Source organism: Oncorhynchus nerka, linkage group LG9b, assembly GCF_034236695.1.
Source record: "Oncorhynchus nerka isolate Pitt River linkage group LG9b, Oner_Uvic_2.0, whole genome shotgun sequence".
Taxonomy (NCBI): Eukaryota; Metazoa; Chordata; class Actinopteri; order Salmoniformes; family Salmonidae; genus Oncorhynchus; species Oncorhynchus nerka.
Genome location: NC_088424.1, coordinates 2,038,034 through 2,050,834, shown reverse-complemented (window position 1 = coordinate 2,050,834; position 12,801 = coordinate 2,038,034). Strand labels below are relative to the sequence as shown.

At 42.8% G+C, this 12,801-nt stretch overlaps 1 protein-coding gene across 4 annotated transcripts in view; it reads right to left on the bottom strand.

Annotated features, from left to right (window-relative positions):
* Nucleotides 1-12,719, bottom strand: part of LOC115114096 (MAGUK p55 subfamily member 7-like) — a 63,936-nt gene extending 51,217 nt beyond the window's left edge. For 2 of the 4 annotated variants that reach the window (XM_029642070.2, XM_029642071.2), the window contains exons 1-3: nt 12,578-12,719; nt 3,477-3,595; nt 2,707-2,784 (exon numbers count right to left, since the gene is read on the bottom strand). In XM_029642070.2, the coding sequence (XP_029497930.1) occupies nt 2,707-2,784; nt 3,477-3,581 (183 nt within the window). In that variant the 5' untranslated portion in view covers nt 3,582-3,595; nt 12,578-12,719. Of the gene's footprint in view, nt 1-2,706; nt 2,785-3,476; nt 5,380-12,577 lie in introns of those variants that run through there. The other 2 variants (XM_029642068.2, XM_029642069.2) reach the window with 2 other exon arrangements.
* Between the last annotated feature and the right edge of the window lie 82 nt (nt 12,720-12,801).

Genomic DNA, 12,801 nt, shown 5'->3' with positions numbered 1-12,801 from the left:
TGTCCCATGATGTCTGTATAAAGGAGATAAAATAATATTACTGTAAAACAAGGCTTTGCCTCAGTTGCATAGTCCATGGATGTCATGAATAATATTCACTTTAAATCAAATTTTATTTGTCACATACACATGGTTAGCAGATGTTAATGCGAGTGTAGCGAAATGCTTGTGCTTCTAGTTCCGACAATGCAGTAATAACCAACAAGTAATCTAACTAACAATTCCAAAACTACTGTCTTATACACAGTGTAAGGGGATAAAGAATATGTACATAAGGATATATGAATGAGTGATGGTACAGAGCAGCATAGGCAAGATACAGTAGATGGTATCGAGTACAGTATATACATATGAGATGAGTATGTAAACAAAGTGGCATAGTTAAAGTGGCTAGTGATACATGTATTACATAAGGATGCAGTCGATGATATAGAGTACAGTATATACGTATGCATATGAGATGAATAATGTAGGGTAAGTAACATTATATAAGGTAGCATTGTTTAAAGTGGCTAGTGATATATTTACATCATTTCCCATCAATTCCCATTATTAAAGTGGCTGGAGTTGAGTCAGTGTCAGTGTCAGTGTGTTGGCAGCAGCCACTCAATGTTAGTGGCCTCGCCTTCTGGATGATAGCGGGGTGAACAGGCAGTGGCTCGGGTGGTTGATGTCCTTGATGATCTTTATGGCCTTCCTGTAACATCGGGTGGTGTAGGTGTCCTGGAGGGCAGGTAGTTTGCCCCCGGTGATGCGTTGTGCAGACCTCACTACCCTCTGGAGAGCCTTACGGTTGAGGGCGGAGCAGTTGCCGTACCAGGCGGTGATACAGCCCGCCAGGATGCTCTCGATTGTGCATCTGTAGAAGTTTGTGAGTGCTTTTGGTGACAAGCCAAATTTCTTCAGCCTCCTGAGGTTGAAGAGGCGCTGCTGCGCCTTCTTCACGATGCGGTCTGTGTGAGTGGACCAATTCAGTTTGTCTGTGATGTGTATGCCGAGGAACTTAAAACTTGCTTCCCTCTCCACTACTGTTCCATCGATGTGGATAGGGGGGTGTTCCCTCTGCTGTTTCCTGAAGTCCACAATCATCTCCTTAGTTTTGTTGACGTTGAGTGTGAGGTTATTTTCCTGACACCACACTCCGAGGGCCCTCACCTCCTCCCTGTAGGCCGTCTCGTCGTTGTTGGTAATCAAGCCTACCACTGTTGTGTCGTCCGCAAACTTGATGATTGAGTTGGAGGCGTGCGTGGCCACGCAGTCGTGGGTGAACAGGGAGTACAGGAGAGGGCTCAGAACGCACCCTTGTGGGGCCCCAGTGTTGAGGATCAGCGGGGAGGAGATGTTGTTGCCTACCCTTACCACCTGGGGGCGGCCCGTCAGGAATTCCAGTACCCAGTTGCACAGGGCGGGGTCGAGACCCAGGGTCTCGAGCTTGATGACGAGCTTGGTGGGTACTATGGTGTTGAATGCCGAGCTGTAGTCGATGAACAGCATTCTCACATAGGTATTCCTCTTGTCCAGATGGGTTATGGCAGTGTGCAGTGTGGTTGAGATTGCAAAAGATTACTATTACAAAGTGTGATTGTTGACCAAAAAAAGACAGTGTTTTGTATAGATTCAAATTAAACCAAAGTGCCAGAACAATACACAGAAAAAAACACAAAATTCACAACTACAATATAGTGTCAGCCCCTTTGTTCTGAACTGAGCTACAGGACAGGAAATAAACTGCTCAGGGATGTTACCATGAGGCCATTGGGGATTTTAAGACAGCTACAGAGTTCAATGGCTGTATTGGGAGAAAACTGAGGATGGATCAACAACATTGTCTTAACTCCACAATGACAGAGTGAAAATACAAATATACAGAATAAAAACATATATCTTTAATGATACAAGGCATTAAAGTAATACTGCAAGAAAATGCTAAATTAATGAATAAATAAATGAATGCTAAACCTTATGTTTGGGGAAAATGCAGCACAACACGTCACTGAGTAACTGCCTCCTTTTTTTCAAGCATGTGGCGGCTGCATCATGGTATGGGTATGCTTTACATCGGCAAATACCGGCGAGGTTCAGGATAAAAATAAACGGGACGGAGCTAAGCACAGGCAAAATCCTAGAGAAAAACCTGCTTTACACCAGAGATTGGGAGAGGGATTTACCATTCAGCAGGACAATAACCTACAACTCAAGGCCAAATCTACACTGGAGTGGCTTACCAAGAAGACAGTGAATGTTCCTGAGTGGCCAAATTACAGTTTTGAACTAAATCTGCTTGAAAATCTATGGCAAGAAATGAACATTTCTGTCTAGCCATGATCCCCCAACATCTTGGCAGATATTGCACAATCCTGGTGACCTACCCAAGAAGACTTACTGTATTTGATGCCAAAAGGTGTCTAACATGTATTGACTCAAGGAGCTGAATACGTATGCAACAACTATGTTTTAGTAATTCCTTTGTTATTAACCTTAAATACAATTTGACATTACAGAGTTTGTGTAGTTGACAATTAAATCAATTTTAAATCGCACTTTGTAACACAACAAAATGTGAAGAAATCCAAGGAGTCTGAATACTTTAGCAAGGCACTGTATGTAGGGACACTTGTGCAAAATATATCTTCCTTTATCTATATTTATATCCAGCCATCCATTCATCCATCCATCCTAAGGATGAGTGCAAAGAGAAAGACTTACGTTACAGGCCAGACTCTTTGCATTATCCCGGACCGGGACAGGATTCCTTGATCCAAACCGCCTCAACCTCGCATGGATCTGAGAAAGAGAACAAGTCAGGCTATGACACTGGGGGTTACTATTACAGTGCATCACCGGTGATGTACATCTGTTGTATTCATTAGTGCACACCACAGCCAAAAGTTATGCAAGGGAAAATGAGGAAACAAGGCGACTATAATTTTGCCACTCAGGAACATTAACTAGGCGGCTTCCACCCGATTACGTAACCCTGCACCTTAGAGGCTGCTGCCCCATATACATAGACTTGAAATCACTGGCCACTTCAATAATGGAACACTAGTCACTTTAATCATGTTTACATACTGCTTTACTCATCTCATATGTATATACTGTATTCTAGTCTATGCCACTCTGACATTGCTCATTCTAATTTTTATAATCCTTAATTCCATTATTTTACTTTTAGGTTGTGTGCATTGTTAGATATTACTGCACTGTTGGAATTAGAGACAAACACATTTCGCTACACCCGCAATAACATCTGCATGTGTATGTGACAAATAAAATTTGATTTTGAAAAGTTCAGGTAGTCCCTCCCTGTTTCGGACCGTTTGCTTCCGGTTAGTTCCTAGTGAATACTACCCAGTACATTTCCATAGCTACACACTATGACATACTGTAATTGTACATGATAAACTCTCAGATATCATTACTATAACAGAACTGTAGCATTGCCATTACATCACAGTTGTTAAAGCCAGTTTCACCTTGACCAGTAGATGTAATCTCCTTTCCATGATCATGCTTTTAAGAAATGTAAAGTCCTCATTTCTGTCCATTATAGATTTCATCCCAGAGATCACCAAGGACATCAGTTCAAACACACCTGAAGTAGAGGAGAAAGGAGTTAAAACATGTGCACACACAGACTGTACCAGTCAAAAGTTGACACACCTACTCATTCAATGGTTTTTATTTTTTACATTGTAGAATAATAGTGAAGACATCAAAACTATGAAATAACACATATGGAATCATACAGTAACCAAAAAAGTGAAACAAATCAAAATGTAATATTTTAGATTCTTCAAAGTAGACACCCTTTGTCTTGATGCCAGCTTTGCACACGCTTGGCATTCTCTCAACCAGCTTCATGAGGAATGCTTTTTCAACAGCCTTGAAGGAGTTCCCACATATGCTGAGCACTTGTTGGCTGCTTTTCCTTCACTCTGTGATCCAACTCATCCCAAACCATCTGAAATGGGTTGAGGTCGGGTGATTGTGGAGGCCAGGTCATCTGACGCAGCACTCCATCACGCTCTTTCTTTGTCAAACTCATTTCAACGCCCGCCCAGTCAGCAGAGAAATAACTGTGGCAACCTTGGACCTCTCGGTAGTGGGAGCTCCCATCTTGTGCGTAAGGGAGCACTGAAGTGGAAAGCCCCAGCATTTAGATGGGGTGCCATCATATTTATCCCGGATGAACAAGCAGGCGTCGCTGACCTGAGCGGGTTGCTGAATGGGCCGTTGTGCTGACACTACAATCAGTCGACCCAGTGTGTTCTTTGCGATGTTGCACACTGCGAAGAACCTCTTCCATAGCCGTCCCCAGTTGTACTAGCTGGTCATGGTGTTGACTTAGGTTTCCCTGCTCGTCGACAGTCTGGGAGATTTTCTGTTTTCCTGCTGCTTATGTTGAGTCAGTATTCTGTAACGGAGATGCTGAGAGTCGAGAAGCAGGTGCAGGGGAAACGTTTAATAAAACAACAAACCGAGACAACATAACAGTAGCGTCTAAGCATAAACACAGAAACAATACTGACTGCGGAAAAAAACAAAAGGGATTGAGATATAGGGGAGGTAATCAGGAATGTGATGCAGTCCAGGTGAGTATCATGATGACGTGCAGGTGCGTGTAATGATTGAGGTCAGGTGTGCGTAATGATGAATCCCAGGACCGGTGGTTTGTATACCGGCGACGTCGATCACCGGAGGGGAGTAGACGTGATACACACACAGACGCAGTCCACCTACTCCTCTCCCCCCATTTACAAGAGGGTCAGTGGGAGGGTCATAAATTGCAAGTCAGAGGACAAGGTCAGGGGTCATGTGGGATGAGTCAGAGGTGTCAAAGGTCAAACCAAAGGTGTGGTGAAAACATCAAATAGGGGAGCCCATATAAGGTATTCCCAAACAGACTCTCCCACATCTACATTTCAGTATGCCCAAATAGTCTTCAATGTCTTCCTTTCCTTTATTCCATTCCCTTCACAAACACTGATCTGGCCTGACTTTTTGGGAGAATACTCATAATGTGCAGGTCGCTCCAGCAGACAAAAACACCTTCAAACTTACCTCCTGGTCCAAAAGAAAGACTCAGCATACTCCTTGTCTGTGGAAACCCATATCGAAAAGAATCATGAATTTTTATTTTTAATCTAATAAGGATCTGGTATGTTTTTCCTTATATCTCAGTTGTATATATATATATATATATATATTTTTGTGATATCCCTATACACTGACTTTTTCCACATATTGTTACGTTACAGCCTTCTTATAAAATTGATGTAATATTTTTTTTTTACCCTAATCAAGCTACACCCAATACCCCATAATGAGAAAGCAAACACAAAATTTGTGCAAATGTATAAAAAATGTTAAACTGAAATATCACATTTTCATAAGTATTCAGACACTTTACTCAGTACTTTGTTGAAGCACCTTTGGCAGTGATCACAGCCTCAAGTCTTCCTGGGTATGACACTACAAGCTTGGCACACCTGTATTTGGGGGGTTTCTCCCATTCTTCTCTGCAGATCCTCTCAAGCTCTGTCAGGTTGATGGGGAACGTCGCTGCACAGCTATTTTCAGCTTTCTCCAGAGATGCTCGATCGGGTTCAAGTCCGGGCTCTGGCTGGGCCACTTAAGGACATTCAGAGACTTGTATTGTCTAGGCTGTGTCCTTAGGGTCGTTGTCCTGTTGGAAGATGAACCTTCACCCCAGTCTGAGGTACTGTATGCTCTGGAGCAGGTTTTTCCATCAAGGATCTCTATGTACTTTGCTCCGTTCATCTTTCCTTCGATCCTGACTAGTGTCCCAGTCCCTGCTGCTGAAAAGTATCCTCACATCATTTTGCTGCCACCACCATGCTTCATTGTAGGGATGGTGCCAGGTCTCCTCCAGAAGTGTCTCTTGGTATTCAGGCTGGCCACTCTACCATAAAGGCCTGATTGGTGGAATGCTGCAGAGATGGTTGCCCTTCTGGAAGGTTCTCCCATCTCCACAGACGAACTAGAGAGCCCTGTCAGAGTGACCACAGGGTTCTTGGTAACCTCTCCGACCAAGGTCCTTCTCCCCCGAATGCTCAGTTTGGCCAGGCGGCCAGCTCTAGGAAGGGTCTTGGTGGTTTCAAACATCTTCCATTTAGGAATTATGTAGGCCACTGTGTTCTTAGAGACCTTCAATGCTGCAGAAATTCTTTGGTACCCTTCCCCAGATCTGTGCCTTGTCACAATCCTGTCTCGGACCTCTACGGACAATTCCTTCGACCTCATGTCTTGGTTTTTACTCTGACATGCACTGTCAATTGTGGGAACCTATATAGACAGGCCTTCCAAATTATATCCAATCAATTGAATTTACCACAGGTGAACTCCAATCAAGTTGTAGAAACATCTCAATGATGATCAATGGAAACAGGATGCACCTGAGCTCAATTTTGAGTCTCATAGCAAAGGCTCTGAAAACTTATGTAAATAAGGTATTTTTTTATTTTTCTACGTTTGCAAAAATGTATAGAAACCTGTTTTCGCTTTGTCATTTTAGAGTATTGTGTGTAAAACATTTTTTTTAAATAAGGCTGGAATGTAACCAAATGTGGCAAAAGTCTAGGGGTCTGAATTCTTTCCGAATGCACTGTATATGGATAGGGCTAAATTAAATATATTCTTACTGAAGAAATATGAAAACCATATGCGCAACCATGGTAGCAATTGAAAGGGAACGGTTTGGAGACAATGGGAAAAAATATTAGACCAAAGGTGAGTATACAACAGTTCACCTGACAAGACTGAATCCAAACATTACACTGTTGATTTATGTGCATTTTATATTTACTGTACTTTGACGCATTTGTTGATAACGAAATCTGAAAAATATACTCTGCATGCATTCAGTAACATGATGACTATTCCTGGAAAATGAGGGGTAGTCAAAACATATATATATATTTACAAGGGTTTGAGTAAGAGGACTAACTGGTGTCTCCAAGTGGCCACAGATCTCTGCAAAATACGACATTACAGTGTTAGGCTCTCACAAGGCAATTCAGAGAAACAGATCGTAATTGGGGTTCGCATAGAAAGGAGTCATGAGTGCATTCAAGTGTGTGTGCTGCAGCAAATTTTCGACACAATAAACAAACATATGCTCATTCTGTTCAGAACAACCTGTATGACGACATGTAATTTACATTTACATTTACATTTAAGTCATTTAGCAGACGCTCTTATCCAGAGCGACTTACAAATTGGTGCGTTCACCTTAAGACATCCAGTGGAACAGCCACTTTACAATAGTGCATCTAAATCTTTTAAGGGGGGTGAGAAGGATTACTTTATCCTATCCTAGGTATTCCTGAAAGAGGTGGGGTTTCAGGTGTCTCCGGAAGGTGGTGATTGACTCCGCTGTCCTGGCGTCGTGAGGGAGTTTGTTCCACCATTGGGGGGCCAGAGCAGCGAACAGTTTTGACTGGGCTGCGCGGGAACTGTACTTCCTCAGTGGTAGGGAGGCGAGCAGGCCAGAGGTGGATGAACGCAGTGCCCTTGTTTGGGTGTAGGGCCTGATCAGAGCCTGGAGGTACTGAGGTGCCGTTCCCCTCACAGCTCCGTAGGCAAGCACCATGGTCTTGTAGCGGATGCGAGCTTCAACTGGAAGCCAGTGGAGAGAGCGGAGGAGCGGGGTGACGTGAGAGAACTTGGGAAGGTTGAACACCAGACGGGCTGCGGCGTTCTGGATGAGTTGTAGGGGTTTTATGGCACAGGCAGGGAGCCCAGCCAACAGCGAGTTGCAGTAATCCAGACGGGAGATGACAAGTGCCTGGATTAGGACCTGCGCTGCTTCCTGTGTGAGGCAGGGTCGTACTCTGCGGATGTTGTAGAGCATGAACCTACAAGAACGGGCCACCGCCTTGATGTTAGTTGAGAACGACAGGGTGTTGTCCAGGATCACGCCAAGGTTCTTAGCGCTCTGGGAGGAGGACACAATGGAGTTGTCAACCGTGATGGCGAGATCATGGAACGGGCAGTCCTTCCCGGGAGGAAGAGCAGCTCCGTCTTGCCGAGGTTCAGCTTGAGGTGGTGATCCGTCATCCACACTGATATGTCTGCCAGACATGCAGAGATGCGATTCGCCACCTGGTCATCAGAAGGGGAAAGGAGAAGATTAATTGTGTGTCGTCTGCATAGCAATGATAGGAGAGACCATGTGAGGTTATGACAGAGCCAAGTGACTTGGTGTATAGCGAGAATAGGAGAGGGCCTAGAACAGAGCCCTGGGGGACGCCAGTGGTGAGAGCGCGTGGTGAGGAGACAGATTCTCGCCACGCCACCTGGTAGGAGCGACCTGTCAGGTAGGACACAATCCAAGCGTGGGCCGCGCCGGAGATGCCCAACTCGGAGAGGGTGGAGAGGAGGATCTGATGGTTCACAGTATCGAAGGCAGCCGATAGGTCTAGAAGGATGAGAGCAGAGGAGAGAGAGTTAGCTTTAGCAGTGCGGAGGGCCTCCGTGATACAGAGAAGAGCAGTCTCAGTTGAATGACTAGTCTTGAAACCTGACTGATTTGGATCAAGAAGGTCATTCTGAGAGAGATAGCGGGAGAGCTGGCCAAGGACGGCACGTTCAAGAGTTTTGGAGAGAAAAGAAAGAAGGGATACTGGTCTGTAGTTGTTGACATCGGAGGGATCGAGTGTAGGTTTTTTCAGAAGGGGTGCAACTCTCGCTCTCTTGAAGACAGAAGGGACGTAGCCAGCGGTCAGGGATGAGTTGATGAGCGAGGTGAGGTAAGGGAGAAGGTCTCCGGAAATGGTCTGGAGAAGAGAGGAGGGAATAGGGTCAAGCGGGCAGGTTGTTGGGCGGCCGGCCGTCACAAGACGCGAGATTTCATCTGGAGAGAGAGGGAGAAAGAGGTCAGAGCACAGGGTAGGGCAGTGTGAGCAGAACCAGCGGTGTCGTTTGACTTAGCAAACGAGGATCGGATGTCGTCGACCTTCTTTTCAAAATGGTTGACGAAGTCATCTGCAGAGAGGGAGGAGGGGGGGAGGGGGAGGAGGATTCAGGAGGGAGGAGAAGGTGGCAAAGAGCTTCCTAGGGTTAGAGGCAGATGCTTGGACTTTAGAGTGGTAGAAAGTGGCTTTAGCAGCAGAGACAGAAGAGGAAAATGTAGAGAGGAGGGAGTGAAAGGATGCCAGGTCCGCAGGGAGGCGAGTTTTCCTCCATTTCCGCTCGGCTGCCCGGAGCCCTGTTCTGTGAGCTCGCAATGAGTCGTCGAGCCGCGGAGTAGGAGGGGAGGACCGATAATCTTAATCTTGTAACTGTACATCAAACATAGTGTCAGAAATGTTGACACTGTATATGACACAAGTTTTATGATTTGGAAATGTGAAGAGCACATTTGGACTCATGGGTGTTTGGCTTTCTTTTATGACATCCAAGCGGTATTTATTATAATCCTCCGCATATTATCTTTCAAAATATATTGAGCCATCTTAATTTACAGCATTTCCCTCACTCAGACAACAAAACATTTGCAAAAGTTGCCTTATTACCGGGAGGGATCAAGGCAACTTCTTGTTGCTCAGTTCTCAAGTTCAGATCAGCTGTCAGTCAAAACCCACACAGTGCTGTGAAGCGCAGAGCCAGGGCTCTGACGTCATGTATAGTATACTGTACAGCCACTACATAGGAGCTTATTAGTGCCCAAATCTGCCATTTTCAGTACGTAAACTGTATACGTGTTTAAATGTAAAGGTATACCTTATATGACATACACAATTGAATGATTGTGGTGCAATTCATACAAAGATTTGATATGACATATTTGAGACAAAATATATTAATTAAATGGGTAATTTATGAATATTATAAGAAGGTGGGGGGACTCACAACTTACTATTGAGAGTAGGAATAGTAGAATACACCAGCGAAATTTGGTTGTTCATCAGCTGTTTCTCTCTGTTGTCACAGTCACTCAATTAGCCATGTCAGGTAACAATGTTTTGTGTTGTTATCTGACATATATTTACAAAAAATATACTGTATATGGGGGATTAGAAATGATGCAGACAATTACTTTGATGGAAGCTACAATCTATCTGCAATATTAAAGCTGATCTACCCCCAAAAATCAAAACAGGTTTTGCTTTAAAAGTGCAAAACATTATCTCTGCCCCATGGAAAATTAGTATAATTGCATGAAATTTGTTATAATATTGCTAAATGTTCTCTCCGCCCCATGGCAAAATGTGTGGAATTGCAGGATATTAACCTTAAAATGTTTCTCTCCACCATCAAGAGGGCAGCCACAAAAATGTTTTGTCACAAGGTGGGTGGCCCCCCAACCAAATCTCACATAGGGCACCAAAAGGCTATATTATAAGAAAAGTTGATGTACTGAGTATGTTCTGGGAATGCATTCCTTATATGTTTCACATTGTTTTTTATAAATCAACACATAAAAAGAAACATGACAATATCTCAAAGAAAAATTAATTATTTGCATATACATTTAGATTTTTAGGTATGAGTTTCCATGGTTAAGGCTGGGCAGCACCTCCTACTGGACAGTTGATTTATCTACAGCTATGCCTTTGATCTCCCATCCAGGGTTTTAACCAAGCCCAGTATTTTGACATGCACACTGTGTATTCTACTATTCTAACTCTCAACAGTGAGTTGAGGCCCCGACTGAATTCCTAAAATAAATGGCTTATGTCGCATGTGCCTGGAGCCGCATCTGCTTTAGATGGCTTAGCCTACATGGCTCTTGTGTGTTTTTCATACAATACATGCAACAGCTTGCTATTACTATGATCCAAGTGCTTGAAATTTGTATGTCTCATGTATGTGAGACCTTAGAAGGCACATTCAACATTTCTGTTATGTCTAAATGGTAACCACCCATGTAAGTCAGGTATTACAAGAATCTTCTATGAATCTTGTAAGTGTATTTTCTGCCATATTTATTATTTGCAAGTTCCAGGTAGAATTTTTTAAAATTATTCTATAACTTTTCCATAATTGGAAAATAGCACTGCAATGTGAGAATGTATATATCTGCATACTGTAGTGAGATTGGCCTGTATTCACTCATCCATTCATTCTCTATCAAGGCAGGCCCTTTTTTTTATTATCAATTGGCTGCCTCACAAACGTATTAAATATGTACTGGTTTGCCAACTTGGACTGTTGCAGTGGCTGGCGCGACATCCTAAACAAAGGACAACAGAATTATGATCTCACCTAGTATAAGAGACTAAAATTACTGGAGCATACACTGAAACAGTTCTGTATGTCTTGTTCTCAGTCATTTCATTCTAGTGTCCAACAATCTTAAAGGCCCAGTGCAGTCAAAAACGTTAATTCCTGTATTTTATATATATTTCCACACTATGAGGTTGAAATAATACTGTGAAATTGACGATAATGCCCTTTTGGTGTAAGTGCTGTTTGAAAAGACCGCCTGAAATTTCAGTCTGTTTTGGTGTGAAGGAGTTGTGGCCTGACTTATGACATCACCAGGCAGTAAATTAGCTAATGGACCAATAAAAAAGACAGCTCCAAACCAGCTAGTTTTCAGTTTTCCCTCCCCACTCAGACCACTCCCAGACAGTCCTAACAAAATTCTTGTTTGAGAAATTGCTCGTGCGAAGAAGCTATTTTGTTTATTTTTTAATTCAAACTTTTTTGATTGAAACCAATCACAGTAAGGTGCCCAGAAATTATTTGATGTTGAGATTTTTTTTTTAAATGGCTGCATTGGGCCTTTAATGGAGTAGAAAAAGAAAAGAAACCACTATGGTCCGAAAACATGTTCTGTTATATGGTATTACTGCCACCAAGTGGATAAGATAGGTCAAATGTTTGAAATTTAGCAGATTTGACATGTCCTTTTTTGAAGATCTATTATGTAGTTCAGTGTAAGACCTGACTGATTTCAGATAGAAATGTGAGTTATAGATCTGTGACTCTCATTGAAACCAAATCTTTCAATAGTCCACATTCTTTCTACACTCCACCTAGTGCCATGTTATTGAAGTGTAAGTTCTCCCAACCAATTATACAAGTATATGCTCTCTCACCACAGAATCATAGCTTTTCTGTCCTTCATGTGACATCATTGATTGATGTACACAGATTGAAAGTACACTGAAACCGATCAAGCAAATGCATCTGTGGGATACGTGAAAGCAAGTATATGGCTGCGATCTATATTCCTAAGCAGTTGACTAGCAAGCAACTGAGTCAGTTTGTGACTTTTGTTTACAATAAAAATATGAATATTGTACTGTGTGAGTGGAAAATGACTCAATACTTTAAAGAGAACGGAAACAACTAAAAATTGTGCTTGATAAATCAGATAAACTGTGTTGAATTTAAGGAAATCTGCACACTGTTTGTGACCAAAAGTGCTGAATTTATTCTTAATGAAAAGAACAGATGGCTTTTCCATCCCTAACAGTTTGTTTATTTTTTTTACAAACCATCCTCTACAACTATTGGATCAAAATAAAGTAAATCATGTAAATAGTGATGGTGTCAATATGCAATTCAGCAAGCTCAGCACAGTACAAATTAGGTAACTCACCAGAGAGAAAATGACTCCATGGACGTTTCTCCTTCTAAAACGTGAGATGTTGGGTCCATTTGAACATCCACACGTGAACAAAATAAGAGACAAACATAGAGTAAAAGCAGTAAGAGCCAGTCTGATCCAGACAGTATTGGTCCATGTGACCTGTCACGAGCTCTGACCCAAATTTACCAGGCAAGCATAAAGGTTCAATAAACTTTGGTGCAAATGTCCCCCTC